At 61.5% G+C, this 22,958-nt stretch overlaps 3 protein-coding genes across 5 annotated transcripts in view; 2 read left to right on the top strand and 1 right to left on the bottom strand.

Moving 5' to 3' along the window:
* CRY2 (cryptochrome circadian regulator 2) overlaps window positions 1-13,642 on the top strand; it is a 49,409-nt gene extending 35,767 nt beyond the window's left edge. The window contains exon 12 of the mRNA XM_088843281.1: window positions 13,548-13,642. The gene's annotated coding sequence lies outside the window, so the exon portion shown is untranslated. The remainder of the gene's footprint in view (window positions 1-13,547) is intronic.
* MAPK8IP1 (mitogen-activated protein kinase 8 interacting protein 1) lies at window positions 1,014-21,706 on the top strand. 3 transcript variants are annotated; one of them, XM_055423919.2, is made up of 12 exons: window positions 1,014-1,291; window positions 13,548-13,653; window positions 15,561-15,872; window positions 17,354-17,435; window positions 17,605-18,417; window positions 18,557-18,632; window positions 19,375-19,547; window positions 19,791-19,900; window positions 19,999-20,115; window positions 20,208-20,278; window positions 20,411-20,509; window positions 20,871-21,706. In XM_055423919.2, exons 1-12 carry the CDS (start codon window positions 1,191-1,193, stop codon window positions 20,941-20,943), a joined length of 2,133 nt encoding a protein of 710 aa, XP_055279894.1. In that variant the 5' UTR covers window positions 1,014-1,190; the 3' UTR covers window positions 20,944-21,706. The 3 variants fall into 3 exon arrangements, with proteins under 3 accessions (XP_055279894.1, XP_055279895.1, XP_055279897.1); XM_055423920.2 differs by lacking the exon at window positions 1,014-1,291 and adding an exon at window positions 11,524-12,412; XM_055423922.2 differs by lacking the exon at window positions 1,014-1,291 and adding an exon at window positions 13,839-15,246.
* Window positions 21,707-21,762: 56 nt separating this feature from the next.
* Window positions 21,763-22,657, bottom strand: FREY1 (Frey regulator of sperm-oocyte fusion 1). Its single transcript, XM_055423924.2, has 2 exons — window positions 22,317-22,657; window positions 21,763-22,175 (listed from the first exon to the last, which is right to left on the bottom strand). The coding sequence occupies exons 1-2, from the start codon at window positions 22,418-22,420 to the stop codon at window positions 21,821-21,823; spliced, it is 459 nt and encodes a 152-aa protein (XP_055279899.2). The 5' UTR covers window positions 22,421-22,657; the 3' UTR covers window positions 21,763-21,820.
* Window positions 22,658-22,958: the final 301 nt, after the last annotated feature.

Raw genomic sequence — 22,958 nt, forward strand, 5'->3', positions numbered from 1 at the left:
CTCTTAGGGGAGAGAGTCCAGGAGGAACCATGACGTGGTGCAGGGCAGAGGCACCGGAGGGAGCTGAAAACCATCAGAAGAATCCCAAGAAGTCAACCGTAGGGGCAGGAGGAAAGGCCCCATGTCTTAGAATGTGAGAAGCCGGCTATGGGGTATGTGGGTGCAAAAGGGGGTGCTCTGAAGGAAATACAATTGAGGTACTCAGTGAGGAGAGGGAGACGTCAGAGTCCTGACATGAGGGAGAAGCTGAGAGAAGCCAAAAGGAAGCGCTCAGTTCACCATTAGAAGTGTTTGGGGCTGAAAGGGGCTTAAATCACTCTTTAGAGAGGAGACCCTCGGGAGAGCCCTTAGGTGAGGGGGGGAGAGGGTCCCTCTCAAGGGGTGAGCCCTGGTTCCCAGCTGGAGGTGGGGTGTTCCCAGCCTCCAGTGCCAGCATTTGTATTAAATTTCATCCTCACGACCATGAGATGGCCCATTATTGTCCCCGTTTCACAGATGAGAAAAAAATCAAACCTTAGGACTGTTGTCACTAATGCAAGGTCACACCACCTATTCTACTCGGAGAGCCGGGCTGTGACTTCACACCACTTCACTCCAGAAATCTGTCGGCCCTTGGAGCCAGCTCCCAACACCCACTAGTGTTTCTCTGCCTTCCTCCACACTCTCCTTTCCTGACTGCCTTCTTTGTCTGCAGCGAGGGGGTCAACTCGGGTCCTAGGGACCAAGATCCCGCCATTAGTTACCCCATACCCAGGCGCTAGGCCCACCCCAGGAACAGAGCCCGCAGGGGCACGGAGGGCTTTGCGGAAGGGGAAGCTGTTATTACTGCGTGGGATTGAAGGCGGGGCGGGGCCACACTCGGGGACCGCGGGGCCGCGACTTCAGCACCCTGGAGAGCGCGATGGGCGGGGCTCCCGCGTAAGGGGCGGGGCTCCAGCGTAAGGGGCGGGGCGGGTGGGGCGTGCCCAAGCCCGGCCGAGGGCCCGGGAGCGCGCTCGGAGGCGCCCGCGCCAGTGGCGGGAGCGGCGCGCGGTCTGGAGCCGCGCCCTGCCCTGCGCAGGTGCGCCCGCCGCGCGGTCCCCAGCCGATCCCCGCGGCGGCGGCCTCTCGCCGCGCCCGCGCCTCCTTCCCCGCCGCCGCCGCCGCCTCCGCGCCGCGCTCCGCCCGGATGGCCAGGGCTGTGCGGGAGAATGGCGGAGCGAGAGAGCGGCGGCCTGGGCGGGGGCGCCGCGTCCCCGCCCGCCGCCTCCCCGTTCCTGGGGCTGCACATCGCGTCGCCGCCCAATTTCAGGTGAGGCTCTCCGGCCGCCGCGCCCCACCCTTCAGCCTAAATCGATCTGCCCGGGCTCCCCCACCCCGCACCCGCCCCGCAACACACACCCATGGGAACCGCGGCGCGAGAGCGCGGCGTGGGGATGGGGTCTCTTCCCGAATCCCCGTCAGCCTCAAGTCTAGACTCGTGGCCGATGCACATCCGCGGTGCGGCTCTCTCCGCCATTCCGTGTCCGAGGCGAGGAGATCCTGAGCTGGAACTGGAGGAGGGGGAGCGGAGGCCGCCTTCCTCCGACTTTGGACCTGCGGCGGGTTCTGGGGTCCGCGTTGAGATCCTGCAGGCGGCAGGAAGCCTGGGGCTTTGCCTGCGCCCAGTCGGAAGGCTCCTGAATGGAGGATGGCACCAGGTTGGGGTGCCCCGCGGGTCCCAGTTTCTTGGGGCGACCGAAAGCCTTGGTGCTGGAGAGAGAGTGGCAGGCCCCTCCCCCAGCCCTGCCTGGCCAGAGGGGCCCAACTCCCAGGCCTGGCGTGGCCAGGACCTTCTGTGGATTGGGACAAGCACTGATCTGGGCAGGTGTGTGTAGGTGCCGAACGAAGGCTCAGCCTCACCCCGTGAGATCGAGGCCCGGCTGTGGGAGGGGGAGTCTGGGTTGGAGCCCGCAGGAGTAGCCAGGGATATTGGTGGGGTGGGTCCTGCTGGAGTGAGTTCCCTGGACCCTGATCTGAGCTCCTCCTTCAGCTCTCTCCCTGCCCCCAGTCTGGCCTTAGGCAACTGGGAGGTGGATTTCAGAGAGGCGGCAGTGGGTGTTGTGGGGGCTGGGATGGACGTCCCTCCGTCCTCATCCTGGCAGGCTGGAGAGGAAGGCGAGGAGGGGTTACTGCTTCAGAGCCCCCAGGAAGAGGCCTCCGTTCCCCATTGTTCCTCCATGTAATGAGCTGGCGCCTGCCCCTCTCCTGGGGCCCCCACCCTCGCTGGGCCCCAGCTGGGCTCTGGCGCCAGCCCCTCTTCTTGACCAAGGGGTTGCTGGCTCCCCAGCCCTCAGGTGGGCAGGGACCTCCAGGGATCGCTAATGGCATCATCTGGACTAGAAATCTCCCAGAAGGCCCCAAGCCGAGCTGCCAAAGACCAGATGGAGGAGGCCGGGCTCCAGGGCTGGGGGCTTTGTGGTTCGAGCCTCAGAGTAAGGAGGCCGAGGTCTGAGACTCACTCCACCCGACGTGAACTGCGCTGCCTTCACACCGATCCTGCCCTCCTTTCAGGATGCCCCTCTGTGGTGGGAGAGCACAGCCCTCGGACAGACCTGGATGTGAATCCTGGCTCCACCAACTTTCTAGCTGCCTGACCTGGGCATCTCTCTGGTCTTTCCTGAGTCTCATCTGTTGATGAGCTAATTCATATTGATTCCTTAAGGTGCATCACATTGGCGCTCAACAAGTGTCACCCTCCAGACTGGCGGGCATTGAGATGGCTCATTCCTGCTCGGGGCATGTTCCCGGGGCTGGCTGAGGTCTCCTCCACAACCACCCTGGGCGTCAGGATGGGCCTGCCCGTTTTGTAGATGAGGAGACTGAGGTTCAGGAAGGCGGGTGGCTTCCTCGGGGGGAGTCAGGGCCTGAGGCTGCGTTTTCAGTCCACTCTACCTTCAGGCCCTGCCTCTAGCCCTGAGGATAGCTTGGCCTCCCCTGCCTGCTTTCCCCTCCCCAGGTGAGAACGCTTTCCATCCCTCTCTGCCCCCGGCGGGCAGGTTATCCTGGACGCCTGAGGGACAGTGACTGATAAGGAGGGCCTGCCAGTGAGTGTGCCCAGCCCTGGGCCTGGTGGGTGAGGGTGGCACCTCGCCAAGGCTGAGTGTGGGCTGGCCCTCCAGGACACCAGGGCCTGGCTGTGGACGTGTGAACAGTAAGGCCAGTGTCTCCGCCCTCGAGGCTGCCCTGCCGGCTCCAGCAACCCCCGCTGCCCTTTCCCTGTCCACCTCTCACAGTTCTTAGCTCGGCTGGTGGAGCCCGGGCGGGACTGCTGGCCTGTGGCACTGGCCTGGCTTTGAATCCTGGCTCCGTCCCCTTCGCCGCATGCTCAGAGTGGGCGCCGAATCCTTGGGCTGATTTTTTCTCCGTGTTGCCTACTTTGGCCCCTGCTCAGGGCAGCCCTGAGACTTGGATGAAACAACACGTGTTGAGTGTTTCAAGGGCTGTGAAGAGCTATATTCACATAGGGCTGCTCTTGTGGGTATTATTGTGTGTGTGTGCGTGTGTGTGCGCGCACGCATGCGTGTGTGCGTGTGACCCAGCAGCACTATCCACTTCCAGAAGGCACAAGAAGTCAATACCTAAGCTTTGGTTTGCTGGAAGCCCAGCACAGAGTAGGTGTGCAGTATGGCATTAGTGGTTTATTATTTAATTGGGGATGCAGTTGGAGAGTTCAGAGGAGAACTCTGCAAACCCTGCCACTTGGGAGGCCTTTGCTTTGCCCAGGCACCGTTCGAAGCACTTTTTGTGCAAGGGCGCCTAGTCCTGCCCAGAACCACATAAGCAGAATCTTGTCATTATCCCCACTTTGCAGATGAAGAAACTGAGGCAGGAAGAGGTTAGATGAGTGGCAGAGGTCATGTTCGGAGCCACCCTGGAGAGAGAAGGCCCGGGGGGACGACGATGGAGGAGAGTTTGTGGAGGGGGACACTGGTGTGGATCTAAGGAGGGCGAGCATTTATTTGTTGAGAGTTGGTGTAAATAAACTTTTTTTTTTCTGATTCTAGAAATGCTCCAAGCAGTTACTGGTAATTACCTTTGACTCCAGTGTGGGAGAGGGATTTTCACTTATTTCACAAACTTCTGTATTCTTTGAGTTATTTTTACCATAAGCATAAGTTACTTCTGTCACCTACGAAAGAATAAAAGAAAGTTGGCCGGTAAAGTGACGCCTGTTCATTTTAGGGAAATTCTGTGAGAGAATTTAGAGACTTAGCAGCGGATTCCTTGAGCTAGGTGGTAGGAGGAAGAGAGGGGCACAGAGGGACAGTCCGCGTGAGAGGCTCGCGGGGAGTCAAGTGAGCGGCTTCCCCGGGGTGCGCCGAGGGGCGCGTGGATGGGAGGACCTTAGAGAGCAGCCCACCCCCACCCCACCCCTTCCTTAGGGGGAGACAGGAGAGGCTGAGCGGGTTCTGGAGCACACATAGCCAGCCGCAGCGGGGCTGGGGCGGCAGCGGGTCTCAGGACTCCTTGGGCACGATGGTCACATTCTGGCCCCCGCACTGCCTGGGGGCACCGGTGCCGAGGGCCCCCTGCTCATCCCTTCACAGGGTTCTGTGAACTCGGCCGTTCTTCGTTCACTCGGCAAGAACGTGCGGGAATTCCCAGTGGTTAGGATTCCACCCTGGCACTGCCAAGGGCCTGGGTTCGATCCCTGGTTGGGGAACTAAAATCCTATAAGCTATGCCGCCTGGCTCCCCACCTCACCCCCCCAGAAACCCAAATACTTGCACTTTACCGGGATCACTGAGACGCTCCAGAGGCACAGAGAAGGCCTGGCCTGTCATGTGGGCGGCAGCATGGTCTGTGTGGTCGGACAGACAGACAAGGCCTTACCAGACAGGCGGTAGGTGAGCTGGTGATTCGGGTCAGGGGCCTGGAGGGGCCCTGGGTCAGGGCAGGGTCAGCTCAGCGCAGGCCGGGGGGCGAGTGAGGGTCTCCCAAGAGGAGGGTGCAAAGGGAGGGGCCTGTGACACTCAGGCTGGCCCCAGTGCGGAGCGCAGGCGAGCAGGGACGCAGAGGCCCTGAGGGACCCTGGCCTGGCCCCCACAAGCAGGGGAGCCCGCAGAGGTCTCGGGAAAGGCAGCATCAGATAGTGCCTTGGGCTGTTCGATCAGGAGTGGACAGGGAGGCCGGGAGGCCACTGGGAGACCGGCCATCATGTGGGTGTGGATGGGGCTCAGGGGACGGACATTTGGAGGGTAGACGAGCCCACCTGGGAGGGAGCCGGGGGAGGGACAGAGACGTCTGGGATGAGGCCGGTCCTGAGGAAGGGGGTGCCCCGTGGGAGATGAGAGGCTTGGCGGGCGGGCTGATGACGTCACTTGAGGCTGAGTCTGGGGGACCCAGTGGGGTCTGGAGCTCAAAGGGGAGGATGGGGCTGGGGCCACAGACCCTGGGAGTCTCCACTTGGAGAGCGAGCGATGGCCTGAAGCCTCGGGAGGAACGTCGTACCCAGGGGGACAGAGTGAAGGGGGAGGCCAGGAACCAGCCACATTTGGGGGGGCAGTGAAAAGCTACTGCTGTTGGGGCCACCCCAACCCGGCCCCGGACAGCGCCCCCAGATGGCTGCGATGAGACAGAACGTGGACTCTGCTCACACAGCTGGCTGTGGTCAAGGCAGCATTTCAACCCAGTGATTGGATGTCAGAGCTGTAAGTTGGCCTCTGGATTCCTGGGGCCCCAGGGGGTCCCACAGGTTGGGCCCCGGGCCCCGTACCCGCTCCAGGGGCTCTTGTGTGTCCAGGGCGCCGTCTCTGCAGCTGGCCCTGCTCTTGGATTCATTCAAGAAATCTCTAGGCACATCCACCGTGGGCCTGGTCTTACCTGACACCAGAGACACAGGCAGGGCCTGGGGCCTGGGTCCACCAGTGCTGCCTCTAACAAGTATTTATTTAGTGCCTGCAGTATACGGGGCCCCAGGCTGCACGTGCAGAGCAGAGTGGGGGCAGGAGTCAGAGTTACCCCAGGAAACCTGGCTCTTTGAGGGGCGGGGGCTCGGGGGTGTGACCCAGAGCAGACTTGCAGAGAAGACCCCCCCCCCCCAGATCCCACCGCGTCCCACAGCTGTGTTTGTGTCAGGGTCTCCTCCTGTGTGCGAGTCATCACGTGGAGCCATAAGGTGACACGTTCTGTCTTCTGCTTATTCTGTCAGTTCCCATTTTCAACATCAATGCACAGACTTTATAACATTCATCCCAAAGAGTGAGCAATGCTCCTTCCATTGGAAGACCCCACGTGCCATACTCAGCGGTGGTTTCCATTCTGAGGACACACACCCTTGTGTGGAAAGGTTTTTCCAAGGTTGGGATGGTTTCCATAGGATAGTTTCCTGAAAGTTGAGTCACCAGATCCCAGAGTTCTTGCTCCATATCAGCACCAAAGTATTTAAACAGATTCAGTTCAGTTCACTTCAGTTCAGTCTCTCAGTCGTGTCCGACTCTTAGCGACCCCATGAACCACAGCACGCCAGGCCTCCCTGTCACTCACCAACTCCCGGAGTTCACTCAAACTCATGTCTATCGAGTCGGTGATGCCATCCAGCCACCTCATTCTCTGTCGTCCCCATCTCCTCCTACCCTCAATCACTCCCAGCATCAGAGTCTTTTCCAGTGAGTCAACTGGTCGCATGAGGTGGCCAAAGTATTGCAGTTTCAGCTTTAGCATAAGTCCTTCCAATGAACACCCAGGATTGATCTCCTCTAGAGTGGACTGATTGGATCTCCTTGCAGTCCAAGGGACTCTCAAGAGTCTTCTCCAGCACCACAGTTCAAAAGCATCAATTCTTCAGCGATCAGCTTTCTTCACAGTCCAACTCTCACATCCATACATGACCACGGGAAAAACCATAGCCTTGACTAGACGGACCTTGGTTGGCAAAGTAATGTCTCTGCTCTTTAATATGCTATCTAGGCTGGCCATAACTTTCCTTCCAAGGAGCAAGCGTCTTTTAATTTCATGGCTGCAATCAGCATCCGCAGTGATTTTGGAGCCCAAAAAAATAAAGTCTGACACTGTTTCCACTGTTTCCCCATCTATTTCCCAAGAAGTGATGGGACCAGATGCCATGATCTTTGTTTTCTGAATGTTGAGCTTCAAGCCAACCTTTTCACTCTCCTCTTTCACTTTCATCAAGAGGCCTTTGAGTTCCTCTTCACTTTCTGCCATAAGGGTGGTGTCATCTGCATATCTGAGGTTATTGATATTTCTCCCGGCAATCTTGATTCCAGCTTGTGCTTCTTCCAGCCCAGCGTTCCTCATGATGTACTCTGCATATAAGTTAAATAAGCAGGGTGACAATATACAGCCTTGACGTACTCCTTTTCCTATTTGGAACCAGTCTGTTGTTCCATGGCCAGTTCTAACTGTTGCTTCCTGACCTGCATACAGGTTTCTCAAGAGGCAGGTCAGGTGGTCTGGGATTCCCATCTCTTTCAGAATGTTCCACAGTTTATTGTGATCCACACAGTCAAAGGCCTTGGCATAGTCAATGAAGCAGAAATAGATGTTTTTCTGGAACTCTCTTGCTTTCTCCATAATCCAGCGGATGTTGGCAATTTGATCTCTGGTGCCTCTGCCTTTTCTAAAACCTGCTTGAACATCTGGAAGTTCACAATTCACATATTGCTGAAGCCTAGCTTGGAGAATTTTGAGCATGACTTTACTAGATTAGATGCTTGCTAATTTAAACAGATTAGATGCTTGCTAACCGCAAGCAGGGGCTTCCTGGGTGGCACTAGTGGTAAAGAACCTGCCTGTCAGTGCAACCAGGCTTCCCTGGTGGCTCCGCTGGTAAAGAATCCGCCTGCAGTGCAGGAGACCTGGGTTCGATCCCTGGGTTGGGAAGATCCCCTGGAGGAGGAAATTGCAGCTCACTCCAGTATTCCTGCCTGGAGAATCCCATGGACAGAGGAGCCTGGCGGGCTATAGCCCATGGGGCTGCAAAGGAGTGGGGCACGACTGAGCACAACCCCAAGTGGGGGTGTTCTTGTGGGACTTGTTTCTTGGGTTCTTGGATTCAGTTTTCAGTGAAGATGACCCCAGTGTGGACATGGTTGAGAAAGGAATTCCAGACCAGAGGAGAAAACCCAGCCTGCCCCCAGGGTCCCCCAGAGCTGGGGATGGGATGGAGAGGGGACTCTGAGGGTGAGGCTGGGCCTGGCGCCCCCTACTCTGCTGTCTCAGCCAGCACAGTCTTCCCAGCGGCCTCCACTCCTACCCCAGACTGGCACGGGCAGGGTGCAGGGCACACAGGAAGTTGGGCTGAAGAGGGACTGGCTTCAGGATTTCCGAAGGGGAAGTCTAGAAAGACCTGGGGACACCAGCGTTTCATTCATTCAGCAGCAGTCGTTAAGTAGCTGTCATGTTAGGCCCCCCACGTGATGCCGCCCTCAGGGACCAATTGCCTCTAAGGGGAGCCCACTTGTGGTCGCAGAGCCACAAGGAAAATTCCAGTGACTCCCCGCCCCAGGACACCTGCAAGGGGTACCTAGACCGCAGCAGGGCTCTTCGGCCGATCAGGGAGCCAGTGGGGCAGGAGCCTAAGAGTTGGGAGGGTGGGAGGCGGGGACAGGATCCACAGGTGAGAATTTGGGCCCCTTCCCCTAAGGATGGGAGGAAGCTGTTAGGATTCTGAGCTGGGGACGGGTGATAAGACCAGACTTGCATTTCACGTGTTGGTTTTGGTGGCCCCTCGGAGAATGACCTGTAGGGGAGCCCAAGGGAGGTGGGGAAGCTGCTCGGAGTAGGGCAGCCCAAGCTCGGGCAACACTCAGAGGGCGGCAGAGAGACAAGCAGGACCCCTGGACTGCAGCTGACCCCATCACAGCGGGGTCCCATGAGACATCATGGCCGGGACCCAAGGTCAGTCAGCTGGCACCCTGACCTCCGTCCCCAGGAGCCAGGAACAGGAAGACAGGAAGAGCCTCTGGGCAGCCAGATGCCTGGCTGGGATTTGGCATTGCTCAGTTTGAAGCCTCAGCACTTTACCATTTAACCCTTGCTTGGCAGGCACTGCTAACTCCGCCTCCTCCCGGGTGGAAACAGCAGCTCAGAGCTGCCATTGGTGGAACGCAGATGTGACTGTTGGCACATGGCAAGGGAAAGGCCATGACGTAAACCTCAGAACAGAAGAGGCTTGTCTGTCCGTTTAGGGGAGCTCGGCTCAGGCAGGGGGAGCCTGAGGCTGGCACGTTCAGAGGACAGTGAGGAGCCAGAGGGGAGGACTGGGGCGCCAGAGTGGGAGGCAATGAGGTTAACTTGGAAGAGGGGGCCTGGGTTTTGAAGATTGATGCCAAAGGTCAAGGGCATCTCGAGAGACCAAACCCTTGCCGTAGAGTCACCAGATGTTAGTGTGGGTGAGACCTCGTGACCCGTCTCACCCGAACGGGCAAGCAGGTCTGGGTGATGAGGGCAGCTGCTTCCGAAGGGCTGGGGTTCCCAGATCTAGAGGTGAAGCCGGGGACCTGACCTGCAGCGGGTCGTGTGGTTCAGCCTGAGCCGTCTTCTGGCACTCCGGGGGCCTCTTTCCATGGGGAAGGTGGGTCAGTGCATTCAGGAGGGGCCTCCCTCCTTCCTTCCTGCCCCCGCTGCCCCCTCACCTCCATCTTTTCCTTCCTCCTCAAGGAGCTGCCCTCCTTGATCTTAGAGGGACCAGGGGTCTGTATGGCTTTCCCTCCACAAAGGGCCTCCTGAGGCTTCCCAGAACTCCTGGTGCCTGGAGAAGCAGGAGGGAAGGGCAGGGAATGGGGCAGCAGAGGGGTGGGCAGAGGTGAACATTGCAGGGGGTGGGTGTGATTTGCAAACACTCCAGGGTCAGTCCAGCCCCTGATCCTTGGTCGGGACCTCCCCACAGCACCCTGTAATTTACACACACTCCACTCAGTTAAGTTTACCAGCACCCAGACAGGGGGGCCTCATCTTACATATGGGGAAGCTGCAGACCTATGGCATCTTCTGTCTGAGTCTTAGTGTTCCTCGTCTGTAAAATGGGCAGAATAAAACCATCTTCCAAGGCTGGAGTGAGGATGAAGGGAGACGCAGAGCATAAAGAAGGTTGGTGGCCAGGGCACGGCAGCCACTCAGGCGACAGGGCGGCTGCTCCTCATAAGGGAAGGAGTCGGGATATGATCTCAGGCCTCCTGCATCTGAGCCTGGTATGGTGGCCATCCCACCATCTTGCCTGGCTTAGGAGTAAAAAGTAAGATTGAGGAGCTCCGTGAACCTGCCCCACTGGAGCCAGGGATCAAGTGCAGGCTGTTGAGCCGCAGCCCAGGGCTGCTCACGGTGACCCTCACTGCTCATGTGTGGAGGCTGAGAAGGCTGTCCCTGCCCGCCCCCAGACCTGCCTCCTGGGAAGCGAGAATCCCGGGAGATGCTGAGATCGGGTGTGTAGAAATGAGCTGAGAAGCCCCGGCCCAGGTCCAAGCCAGACCCTGCAGGTCTGCTAGGAACACTCTGGTCTGAGAGGAGCCATGGAGGCTGAGGCTGTCCTGGAGCCATCAGCAGACACATACTGAGTGCCTAGTGTATGCAAGATGACCTCACCAGCTCTGCCCTCCAGAGTTTGCTGGGGCGGGGTGGGGGGGAACCTTTATTCTTTACCTGCTGGGTGCAGGGTGGGGGTGGGGTGTGAGTTCCGTCTACTTTGGAGCCTCCTGAGAGGACAGGAAGGGTGCTTGATGCAGGCCTATTTCCCTCTACTCCTTCACACTGCCTTCCCTCCACGCACAGGGTGACGCCAACCACAAACGAGAAGAATGACAGGGGCCAGTGAGCGCGGCCTGGAGGCCTGTGAGGTGCTGACACCCGGGACCAGGAGGGCTTCCTGGAGGAGGGGGCTTAACCGAACCTTCTCCCAGCAGGCACAGGTTGAAAGCCTGCCATGTGCTTCATCCAAGCACTGGGTTAAACGCTTGGGAGGCAGATGCAAGAGATAGACTTTCACACACAGAGTCGGCAAGAGGAGTTGTGTGCAAAGGGTGGTGTTTCTTCTGCCTTATCGTGGTGGGTGCGGGGGGAGCGATGTGCAGGCATGGGGAAACTGAGGCAGACAGGCCAGGGCGGAGGCCTGGGACTGCAGAGGCAGGAGCTAGGCCAGGCTGGGCAGCTGTACAGCTGATGTGTGTGGGGGTCCCAGGCCCCCAGGGGTCGTCTGAAGACACGTCCGGGTTAGTCACCCAGGGGTCCTGCCACTGCCTGGTGCCAGCTGAGTCCCAGGGGTGCCTTTTCCATGATGGGCCAGGCTGCCAGTGTGTGTTCCCCACCTGATCAGTACCACTGCAAACGGGTTCTCAGCCCAGGATCAGAGATACCACCCCACGCCAGACTGAGCAGGGCTGCCCGGACTTCCTCCCCAGCCTGCCCCTGCCTCCATGTCCTCCCCCAGCCCGGGGAACCTGCCACTGGCTCCAGGTCAGAAGAGGCCTTCGAGAGCACACTGTCCATCTGCTACCTCAGCCCGTCAGAATCCCTCTGTGCCGTTCCTCCAGAGCTCTTCCAGCTTCTCCTGCTGCCACCCCAGGGTGCCAGGAGGCTCTTGGGCCCCCAGGCTGCCCTTCCTGCCCTGCCCGGGGAGATCCACACATGACCCGCACTTAGCCCTGGCCTTGGAGCCTCCTTTGCCTCCAGGCACTTCCTGGACGGAAGGACAGAGCCCTGGGGAAGGGGTCCGGGTTCTTTCTGCACCCAGGTGGGCAACAGAAGCAGCCCAGACCCACCCCAGGCAGCGCTGTCTGTGAGCCCACAGAAACCTGCCTGATGAGCTGCGGGGGCTGAGCATCCCTTTGTGGAGAATTTTGGAAGCACAGCCCCCTACCCCCATCCCCTCTCACCACCAGGAGCCCTAATTGTGCTGCTGGCCCTTTAAAAGCAGATCCGGGGCTGGCTTTTTGGGGGAAACAGCCCAGATTTCTGCCATCTGCGTCCAAGCCTGGGCCAGGGAGCAGGGGCCACCCCAGCCCCCGACAGGATTGGGGCATTGGAAGGGCAGGTGGAGCCCGGCATTGATTGCAGTAACCTGATCCCGCGGGGGAGGCGGCTGCGACAGCAGCGGCTGCGAAGGGCCGGGGCAGGAAGCTGCCTGCAGCTGAGGGCTGGCGGGGCAGAGCTGGGGTCGGCAGCCAGCCGCTGCCTCCTCTCCCGGCCCATCTATTTTTAATGAGCTCCCCAGGCTTCTGCAGCGGGCTGGAGGCAGAAAGGCAGGCCCAGGCGGCGGAGGCCGGAGGCCCCAGCCCTGCCCAGAGCCCTGGCCCCCACCCCTACCCTTCTGGGCATGAGAGGGCAGCCCTGGGGCCCCGCAGCCCCCCGGCCGGGCAGGGCTCTCCATGCAGCTGGTGCTGAAGATGGATTCGAGCCCAGACAATGACAGCTGGTTGGAGGATCAGTGGGAGCACTGGTAGGGGTTTGGGGCCCGGCGTGGGGGAGGGGGGAGCTCTGGGGCGGTTCTACTGGACTCCGGGTCTCTGTTTGGTTGGGGGGAGGCCAAAGGCAGGGGGTGTGGCCTCCTAGGACCCCCTGGGGCTGAGCCCACCACCTCTCCTGGGTGACCTTGGACTGGTGGGTCTCCATTCTCTGTGCCTCAATCTCCTGGTCTTCTTGAAGAAAAGACTCAGAATTCTCCCCAACTTCCTTAACAGAGTTCTCCCACTGTCGCACCCACCCCACACCGGGCAGATACCCAGGGCTGGGGCTGCGTAGGGGCTGGCACGGCCCGCCAGTCTGGGGTGGGGGCGCAGGGCCGGCCTTGCGGGGACAGGGTCCTAGTACAGTCAGTTAGAGGTCCCATGCTTTGACTGGGGTCTCCTGAGTCCAGGACACCTCCAGCTTAACCCAGCCCTGCCATGGGCAACCTGCTGTTCAGGGCCCACATGCCAGGCAGGAGGATTTTGCGTTCGAACTGATGAGACCGAGAACACAGAATAGGGCCACTGCCTTTCCTAGAACTGAATGAAACTAGATTGACACCAGGTCCCCCTTCACCTGCTCCCAGGGCTTCTGAGGCATGGGACCCCCTTGGCTGGGGACGCGGAGCGCCCCTCTGAGCTGGGGCGGGGCCTCTGCCAGCACCCTGGATTCTGTCCCCGAGGTGCACAGGGAGGCCCCACTCATGGCCTCCCTTGGAGTCTTCTCGACGCCCTGCCTCCTCCATGAGTGAACTGGAGTCAAGTCAATGCCTTGACTCTGGAAGCCATTTCTTTGGCAGAGCCGAGGCTCTGACCAGCTGGGCCTTCTAGGCACAGCCTCCTGGTTGACAGCAGGGTGGACAACTCCCAGCTGGGTAGAGCTAGGGTGACCCAGAGCCCTCCCTTCCAGTCCTTGCCAGGAGACTTGCCTTTTGATCTGAGCCCGAAACTTGCCCTGCCTGTTCAGTACCCTTTGCACTGATGCAGGCAGACCTCAGGTCCCATCCTGTAGGGGCTGTGATATGTCGAGGGGCCGCCCCTCGGAAGAGGTACGGGGGAGGCATCAGGGTCCTCGGCCCACCACCAGCAGTCCCCTGAGTGGTAACTTTGGCTTCTTGTCCCCGCCAGGCTCACCCATGACATCAGCCTGGAGGAGTTTGAGGATGAAGACCTCTCCGAGATCACTGATGAGTGTGGCATCAGCCTGCAGTGCAAAGACACCTTGTCCTTACGGGTAAGGGTGGGTGGACGGGAGGGTAGGGACAGGAAGGAGGGCATCCCCGTGTCTAGAGGGGCTCTTGGGGTCTGTGTGGCCCTCCCATCTAAGGACATAACATGCAGGAAACATCCAGGACAATGCTTGGCACATCTTGAGTGCTCAGATTTTTTTATTTATTATGTATTTATTTATTTTGCCAGGGACAAAGGCAGGAGACAACTCCTTCAGCTGCCCACGAGAAGGGAGAGAGCAGGAAGTCTTGAGGCCTAGGACGTAGCAATTAGGACCAGAATTAAGGGAAGGCTCGGGACTACCCTTAATCCTTTCCAAAGCTTCCTTGGCAGAGGGCCTGAGGCAGTGCAGGGTGGAGTCCAGTGGAATCTGCAGTGCTCTGGGGCAGGAGAAAAGAGCCAGGGCACTCCCTTGGCTATCATTGCACCCAACACACCACACAGCCTTGCGGACCCCCTCTGGCCCACCGTCCTAAAGGTTCCTCTGGAAGGTTAATCCAGCATTTCTACTCTGTGCCCCCTTGGCTTTGCCATAGGACAGATGGCTTTCTCAGCTGCCAAAGGTCTGAATCCTGCCTGGAGGGAGGTCCCCAGCATCTGGGCAGACCCAGTCAGACAGAGATCTCTCGTGTCTTTTCAAGAACAGGGAAAAGGGGCCACTGGCGAAGAGATGGAAAGCAAGCATGCATCTAGGCTGCAGAGCCCAGAGTTTCTCTCAGCCCCCAGGAGGGTGGGCAGCCAGAGTAGACATGCTGTTGGGAGAATGGTAGCAAAGGAGAGCCACAGTGTGAGTTGGAGTGGGGTGTCTCTGTGTTGACCTCCTTTTGCCGCCAGAGATTCTGTAAGTCCTTCCAGGCAAGAGGAAACCAAGGGGTGGGGCAAGCCCTACAGTATGCTGTACCCTAAGCCCCCACCCTCTGGCCAGGCCTAGAGGGGATGGAGGCAGAGGCCACTCTTTCTGGACTAATATAGCTTCTTTAAGGGCATTCATCAGTTTGGGACTCCCACACCATCCTCTTGACTGACTTGTACAAGCAGAGCCTTGGAGAGGGTGGTCTCTGCAACCAGCGGACCCTGAGATGGTAGTAGCTTGGGGTGTATGTACCCTGTGGGACCTTGGCCAAGCTCCAGGGGGCTATCACGTTTTCTTGCCAGTAAATCCTCGCCTCTCTGGGAAGCTGGGAGGCAGTTAACTGGTGAGGGAATTGGGAGTCAGGGGATCTGTCCAAGGTGCCAGGGAGTTAATGGCAGGCCTGGAACTAGAAGGGAGCTCTGGACTGTCAAAGTTAGGCTGGCCGAGAGAAGACCTCAGGTTGGAAGGGCCTTAGCCTGAAGACGGAGGAGGGTGTGGATGCCACTGCCTCGTGCGGGTGCTTGCCACCTGCTCCTCCCGCCCGACATCCCTCTTCCGGCCACGCTCGGGTCCTCCTGTCCGCACTGCGGCCCTCCGGGTTGAGACTGTTTCCCTTACTGCCCACTTCAAAAACTAACCCCGTTCTCCATCCCTTGTGGGGCCCTGAACTCCCCGGCGACCCCGCCGTCCCCAGTCGCCATGGCAACAGCGGTGACCTCACTCTGGGCTCGGATTACTACTCGGGTGAGGTCACCGGCCGTTGCCAAGGGAACGGGGGGTTGCAAAGAGTCGGAAAGCGGGGATCCGTGGGGGCGGGGAGCGGTGTGGGCGGCCGAAGGTGCGGGCTGCCGTGCGGGCAGGCGGCGGCCGCGCGCGTCCTGGGGGGCGGAGCGCACGGCCCCGCGCGGGGCTCCTCGCGCGCCCCCGTCGCCCCCTCGGCGCGGCCGCGGAATGGGCTCGCCCGCGCCGGGGGCGGGGCTTGGAGGCAGGGGCGGCGCTCGGCCGCCCAGGCCCCGCCCCCGCCCGGCCCCTGACGCCCCTCCGTCCGCGCCGCGCAGCCCCCGCGCGCCGGGCTGCTGTCCGCGGGCGGCGGCGGCGGCGGGGGCAGCCGGCTGCAGGCCGAGATGCTGCAGATGGACCTGATCGACGCGGCGGGGGACACTCCCGGCGCCGAGGACGACGACGAGGAGGAGGAGCGCGCCGCGCGGCGGCCGGGAGCGGGGCCGCCCGAGGCCGAGCCCCGCCAGGAGACGGCGCCCCGCGGCCAGGGCCAGGGCCAAGGCCAGGGCCCGGGCCCGGGCGGTGGAGACACGTACCGGCCCAAGCGGCCCACCACGCTGAACCTCTTCCCGCAGGTGCCGCGGTCTCAGGTGAGGCGGGGGCGGCGCCGCGGGGCGGGGCTCCGGCAGGTGTCCTCAGGGTCCCGGCCAGGGCCGCGGAGCCAGCAGGGCTGCTCGAGTCGGAGAAGTCTCCAGCCTGGTGATGCTTGGCCTAGCTTTCCCAGGGGGAGGTCCCTGGAGAGGTGATCGCTGAAGGCAAGCAGAATCCGCCCTAAGTGAGACGGGCCGAGTAGGTCTGGCTGGGTTTCGAGCCTCGAGATGAGACGTGGAAGGAATGTAAGGGCTGAGAGGGGCAGGGAAGATGCTGCTGGAGAGGGAAGTAGGGGATTAAGAGATCAGGGGTTGCCAGGGTGTCGGGGTTCCTGGTGAACGTGGGGCAGAAGCAGGGCCTGGAGAAAAGGGCACGTGAGGTGGCCGCGTGGGAAAAGTCAGGGGAAGTTGTGAGGACTTGTGGCTGGGGAGCAGCCGCCGCTTTGAAATTCGGGCAGCTGGGAATTCCCGGGAGGCAGGGAAGAGAAATGGGAGGCGGAGCTGCTGGGCTGAGTTGGCTGCCTAGGGCCCCTGGACTGGGTGGCTGGATGCCAAGGAGGGTTGAATGGGGTCGGCGGAGAGCCGGCAGTGGGCCATTGTCTCCCAGGCCCAGTCTAGGGAGGTTCAGAGGAGCAGCTCGGGGAGCTGGGGCTGTCGGTGGAGGGTGCAGGGGCTGTCGGTGGAGGGTGCAGGGGCTGCACAGAGAGGATCCGTCCCTTTCCCAGGATCCTCTCTGGTGGGTTTTGGCAGCCAAACTCATGAATGTGGGAGCCTGCGAGGGTGTTCTCAGGGGAGGGGGCTTAAGGTGTCAGTAGGGAGCCTTATATATAGGCATTGTGGAGAGGGGTCCCAGGGGCTGGAGAATGTGGGGCGTGTGGCCCGGAGACCCAGGGAGGAGGGCCTCTGACAATTACAGGGAGGGGTGGGGAACCGCGTCCTGGAGCCATCGTTTGTGTGATTCATCCCAGTCCCCCAGGCCAGCTGCTGCAGAGACCCTTCTTCCTGCCCCTTTCAGGCTCTATGAGCCCATCCCTGCCCCTTCCCTAGGCCATGGCTTCCCAGGCTCCAGGAAAGTAGGGCTGGGAATGAGCATCTTCCCTGTAAACCCTCCACGTCTGAGGCCTCGGGGTCTGGCTCTGTCCCTGGATGGCTCTGGCTCCCCTCCCCACTCACCACCATTCATGTTGGCCATGGCCACTTCCGTTGAGGCCAATGATAGCATCTCCCCGGGACCCAGCCAGCTTCCCTGGGCCCAGGGGGTGAGCTGTCCCACGTCAGCAGGCCTGGTGAGGAGGGTTGTGACTTGCCACCCTTCCTCCCTGCCCCAGAGGGCTGAGGCCCTTGGCAAAGTGGTAGGGGGGCAGAGGCAGCAGCAAATGGCCTAGGGCTGGCCTGGGGGCGGGGCGGGGCCGGGCCAGGGCCTCCCTGTGCCGGGCACTGTTGAGTGCCTCTGTCACAAGGGCCTTTTGTTCCCTGCGCAGGACACACTGAATAATAACTCTCTGGGCAAGAAGCACAGTTGGCAGGATCGGGTGTCAAGATCATCCTCACCGCTGAAGACAGGTAAGTAGGGACCCTTTCCCTTGCCTGAACCCCAGCCGTGGTCCACGGTGGCCCTGGAGCCTGCCGCAGGCCCCGCGGGGAGGCCCCACCTTGTCTTGTGTCTGTGTCCAGACCGGCCCTCGGGCCTGGTGAGGGCACAGCCTTCAGCCCCGCCCCGCCTGCTCTCCAGGGGAGCAGACGCCTCCGCATGAGCACATCTGCTTGAGCGATGAGCTGCCGCCCCCCAGCAGCCCCGCGCCCACCAAGGATCGAGGCACCTCCACGGACAGCCCCTGCCGCCGAAGCGCCGCCACCCAGATGGCGCCTCCCGGTGGGCCCCCTGCCGCCCCCCCGGGTGGCCGGAGCCACTCGCACCGAGAGCGCATCCACTACCAGACGGACGTGCGGCTGGAGGCCACCGAGGAGATCTACCTGACGCCCGTGCAGAGGCCCCCGGACCCCGCGGAGCCCACCGCCGCCTTCCTGCCGCCCGCCGAGAGCCGGATGTCGGTCAGCTCCGACCCCGACCCCGCCGCCTACCCCGCCAGTGCCGGGCGGCCACACCCCTCTATCAGCGAGGAGGACGAGGGCTTCGACTGCTTGTCGTCCCCGGAGCGGGCAGAGCCGCTCGCGGGAGGCTGGCGCGGGAGCCTGGGGGAGCCGCCGCCGCCTCCGCGGGCCTCGCTGAGCTCGGACACCAGCGCCCTGTCCTACGACTCGGTCAAGTATACGCTGGTGGTGGACGAGCACGCACAGCTGGAGCTGGTGAGCCTGCGGCCGTGCTTCGGCGACTACAGCGACGAGAGCGACTCGGCCACCGTCTACGACAACTGCGCCTCTGCCTCCTCCCCCTATGAGTCGGCCATCGGGGAGGAGTACGAGGAGGCCCCCCGGCCGCGGCCCCCTGCCTGCCTCTCCGAGGACTCCACCCCGGACGAACCCGATGTCCACTTCTCCAAGAAGTTCCTGAACGTCTTCATGAGCGGCCGCTCTCGCTCCTCCAGTGAGTGGGCAGCAGGGAGCTGCGGGGGGACCTGGGTGAGGTGTCCCTGGGAGGCGGCCCCAGGTCCATCTGGTCACGGCATTAGGGCTGAGCCGGAGGCTGGGACCATCCTCTCCCAGCTTGTCCCCGTCGCCTACAGGTGCAGAGTCCTTTGGGCTCTTCTCCTGCGTCATCAATGGGGAAGAGCAGGAGCAGACCCACCGGGCCATATTCAGGTAAGAGCTGAGGGCCGGGCTGGGCAGGCAGGAGCTGGCCACACCCTCCTGGCCTCCACCGTCACCACATGGCCTAAACCCAGGCCCTGCACTCAGCCCCAGGAGGACAGTGTCCACCCTCTAGGAGCCTGGAGTTCAGACACAGTGGGCAGTCTCAGAGTGATGTGTTTGCTGCCAGAGCCCATGAGGGTGCCCAGCAGACACCCCTGACCACACATTAAAACCCACCAGCCCCTCACCCTCCCCTGCGTGGAAATAGTCGCTACCCATGACCCCTCACTTAGAACTTCCCTGTAGCTCAGACGGTAATGAATCTGCCTGCAATGCCAAAGACCCAGGTTCGATCCCTGGGTCAGGAAGATCCTCTGGAAAAGGGCATGGCAACCCACTCCAGTATTCTTGCCTGGAGAATCCCATGGACAGAGAAGCCTGGCAGGTTATCGTCTGTGGAGTTGCAGAGTTGGACACTTCTGAGCGACTAACACTATACCACCATGACCTCTCACAGTTGACCTGTGGCCTTGTTCCTGTGGCTGTGATTTCCTCGGTGGCAGATGCATGTCTGATTGACCTCAGTCCTCTCCTCCCGGCCCTAGGAGTCATGGGCACACAGGATGCTGTGCAAATGTTTATTGAACCAGTAATGTCGATGTAGCTCCCCGACCCCAGAGCAGGGTGGGGAAACATGTCTGGTTGAAGGGGCCCAGGCGGTGAATTCCTCATGGGCCCTCACTGGGGACAGGTTTGTGCCTCGACATGAAGACGAACTCGAGCTGGAAGTGGACGACCCCCTGCTGGTGGAGCTGCAGGCCGAGGACTACTGGTACGAGGCCTACAACATGCGCACGGGAGCCAGGGGCGTCTTCCCTGCCTACTACGCCATCGAGGTCACCAAGGAGCCTGAGCACATGGCAGGTAGCGTTCCTTCCCCACCCTGGTGCCCTGGGGCCCCCACGTCAGTCCCGCCGCCACTGCTCCTGGGCGGTGCTCCAGATCTCAGTCTCCCAGGGAGGGGGCCCGGCAGCAGTGACTTCAGATCCATCTCACAATCGAGAAAAGTGAGGCCCAGCCCAGCAGGATCAACCCCGTGGGGGGCCGGGGCGGGGGCGGTGGCCCTCTGTGGGTCTGCCTGCCGCTCATTCCACACTTGCTTTCCAGCCCTGACCAAAAGCAGTGACTGGGTGGACCAGTTCCGGGTGAAGTTCCTGGGCTCAGTCCAGGTCCCCTATCACAAGGGCAATGACGTCCTCTGTGCCGCTATGCAAAAGGTAGCTGCTCTGCTGGGGAGGGTGCCCACCCCCGGCCTGGTCCCCACCCTCTCCTGGGGAGAGGGGCGCCAGCCTGATGTCCCGTCCTGCACCCACAGATCGCCACCACCCGCCGGCTCACCGTGCACTTTAACCCGCCCTCCAGCTGCGTCCTAGAGATCAGCGTGCGGGGCGTGAAGATCGGCGTCAAGGCTGACGACTCCCAGGAGGCCAAGGTGACGGCCCGGGGTCCCCCGCTCTCCCGCCAGACTCCCAACCTGTGCCCTCACGGGCTGACAACCACCCTCTTCTCTTCTCCCTCCTATAGGGGAATAAATGTAGCCACTTTTTCCAGTTAAAAAACATCTCTTTCTGTGGATACCATCCAAAGAACAACAAGTAAGACCAGAGGGGAAAGGGGCGGAGGCGGGTGTGCTGGCTCCGGGTGCTTGCGGTCTAGCTGGGGGCCTGGTGTACACCCCAGGGGCCTGAGCCCCTGCCCCGCCCAGACGGACTGCTTCCCCTCCGCAGGTACTTTGGGTTCATCACCAAGCACCCTGCTGACCACCGGTTTGCCTGCCACGTCTTCGTGTCTGAAGAATCCACCAAAGCGCTGGCAGAATCTGTGGGGTGAGTGTGTGCGTCCTGCCGAGCTCCCAGCCCTGGCCTGAGGGCCCCAGCACACTCCTCAGGCTCGGAAACACCCCCCAGCTCTCCCAGCGCCTCTGCACAGCATCCTCGGCTCACGGAGCCCTTACCTGGAGGGAGGGCTGGGCGGTCCTGCAGTCCTGACTTTATAGTCGCTGGGCCCGTTCTTCAGTTGCAGTCTTATTCAGGAACACCATGTGTAGAGAACAGAGCTGAGCAGCTCTGACCGGGGCGGGGGTGGGAAACAGAGCCTGGAATAGGGACCCTGACGCTCCAGGGTAAAAACCCCGGGTGGAGACCCTGCCCCTCCCCGGTGACGCCTGGGTGTCTGCCTGCCTCCTAGGAGAGCGTTCCAGCAGTTCTACAAGCAGTTTGTGGAGTACACCTGCCCCACAGAAGACATCTACCTGGAGTAGCGGTGGCGCCACCCCGCCCTCGCATCCCTGGGCCAGGGCCAGGACAGCGGGCTGCTGACAGGATGTGGCACTGCTTGAGAGGGGCACCTGCCACCACCAGAGGAGGGGGAGCGGGGGGGGGGAGGCGGGCTGCTGGCCGGGGTCGGGGAGGGCAGGGGTTACCGGGAGAGGCAAATGCAGTCTATTGTAATATACGGGGTTAGATTCATCTATGGAGGATGGTGTGGGCTGCCCGGGGGTTGGGAGGGCGTGGGGCTGGGGGGAGGATGAAGCCTCCAGCCAGGATGGGGTACCCGTCCTGTCTCATCTTGGGCCTCCCTCACTTCCCCCACTAGGGCCTCTGGCCGTCGGCTCCTGCCTTGACAAAGCCCATGCTACCTGCAGTGCCCACCCCAGCCCTGCCCCCAACTCCCAACCCCCAGCTGCGGGGCCCCCGAGCTCAGGCCAGGCGAGCCCTCCCGAGGACTCTGTGGTCAGGAGGCAGCCGCAAGTTGGGGTTGCCGTCCCTGTTCCCAGCTCTGTCACCGGTGTGGCCTCTGGACCGACAGCTCCCACCGCAACCCCACCGGCGTGCTGGCCCCCTGGCAGGCGTGGGAGTCCCACAGGGAGGGGAGAGCACGAGAGCGGGGGCCCCGCTCGGCAGGAAAATGAGGCTCCGCCCCGGCACTGGGCCAGCCGGGGCCTCTTGGCTGCTTCAGCTGTAGCCCCATTCTAGGTCCTGTGACCCCAGCCTCAACTATTAAAGTGCCATTTCCTGTCGGGACTGCGATGGATGTCATATGCTTGGACCCCCACCCCCACAACCTCGCCCGGCTCATTCCCACCCCAGGAAAGCCCAAGGCTTTGCTGCACAGAATAGTTTTATAAGGGGTTCCCATCACAGGCGGGAGTCATAGTAGTACTCGGCCATGTCGGGCCCATCTCGCTTGCGCTGCTGGGCCCGGGAAAGCAGGGGTCGGGGCCCCCGAGGCCACGGGTGTTTCGGTCGGACCCCGTAGTCTAGAGAGAGAGAAAAGGGGGTGAGTGGCAGGGAGCGTCTGCATCCCCCTGAAGTCTTCCCCACACACAGGCTGTGTGGGATGCAGGCCCTGAGGCTGGCGGGGTACCCGCTCCCAGGGCACGGCTCCCCCATCAGGGAGTGGGGTGGGGAGAGCCTACCGTCCACCAGGCCGGAGAGCGGCTCAGAGAGTTCCAGGGGGGCTGAAAACTCCTCAGGAACAGATCGCTGAGGCCTGTGGCAGAAGTTGGGGTGCTCAGCGCTGGCCAGGGGCAGGGGAGCAACATCTGAGGGTGGGGGGTCCTGACACCAGGGAGGGGCCGGCCTGCCGAGCGCCCCCCTTCCAGGCCGCTGGCCCCGGGCCCCCAGGAGTTACCGCAGCGGTTGGGGGCGGAGGAGCGTGGCTGCCAGGACAAGGTACAGGATGAAGAGGCTCAGCCCGGCCCTGGGGTGCAGAGCCCCCAGCATGGCGAGAACCATCTTCCACGCGGCCCCTGATCCCGGCTTCTGCCTGCCCCTCCCCCGGCAGGCAGGAGGATGGAACCTGCTGCCCACGCCCGGCCGCGTCACAAAGGCCTTCACTCCATGGCTCCGTGTCACAGCAGCTCCAGGCCCGGCTGCAAAGCTCCGTGCTGAGGCCTGTGGTCTGCTTGTACTGAGGCTGTGGGCCACCAGCTGCCAAGCCCATCTTATTCTAGACTCACTGGGAAGGGCACAGATAGCTCAGCTCAGATCCCCACCTCGCCTCTTGCCAGGCAGAAACATTACCTCCCCTCCGTGGGCCTCAGCTTCCTCACCACTGAGGTAAGGTACCTACACAACCTGCCCAGGAACAGGCACCCAGGAGGCCCTGTGCAGAGGTCATAGCCACCGCCCGGAGCGCCAGCATTTCCACTGCTCCTCGCCCAGCCTCCCTCTCCAACCCCCCTCCCTCCCACACTGACCTGCCCCAGGAAGGTCCTGCAGCTAAAGAACCCACAGCGGGTCACTGGGCCCTGGTCCACCCAGGCCCTACCGC

Source organism: Moschus berezovskii, chromosome 14 (assembly GCF_049115385.1).
Source record: "Moschus berezovskii isolate FMDL1 chromosome 14, NW_MosBer_1.0, whole genome shotgun sequence".
NCBI lineage: Eukaryota > Metazoa > Chordata > Mammalia > Artiodactyla > Moschidae > Moschus > Moschus berezovskii.

Coding starts and splice junctions, on each gene's coding strand:
- MAPK8IP1 (XM_055423919.2), top strand. CDS start 1,191: ATGGCGGAGCGAGAGAGCGGCGGCCTGGGCGGGGGCGCCGCGTCCCCG. Junction 1,292..13,547: donor GCGTCGCCGCCCAATTTCAG/GTGAGGCTCTCC, acceptor TGTCCCCGCCAG/GCTCACCCATGACATCAGCC. Junction 19,901..19,998: donor TCTGTGCCGCTATGCAAAAG/GTAGCTGCTCTG, acceptor CTGCACCCACAG/ATCGCCACCACCCGCCGGCT.
- FREY1 (XM_055423924.2), bottom strand. CDS start 22,420: ATGGTTCTCGCCATGCTGGGGGCTCTGCACCCCAGGGCCGGGCTGAGC. Junction 22,176..22,316: donor CTCCGCCCCCAACCGCTGCG/GTAACTCCTGGG, acceptor CTTCTGCCACAG/GCCTCAGCGATCTGTTCCTG.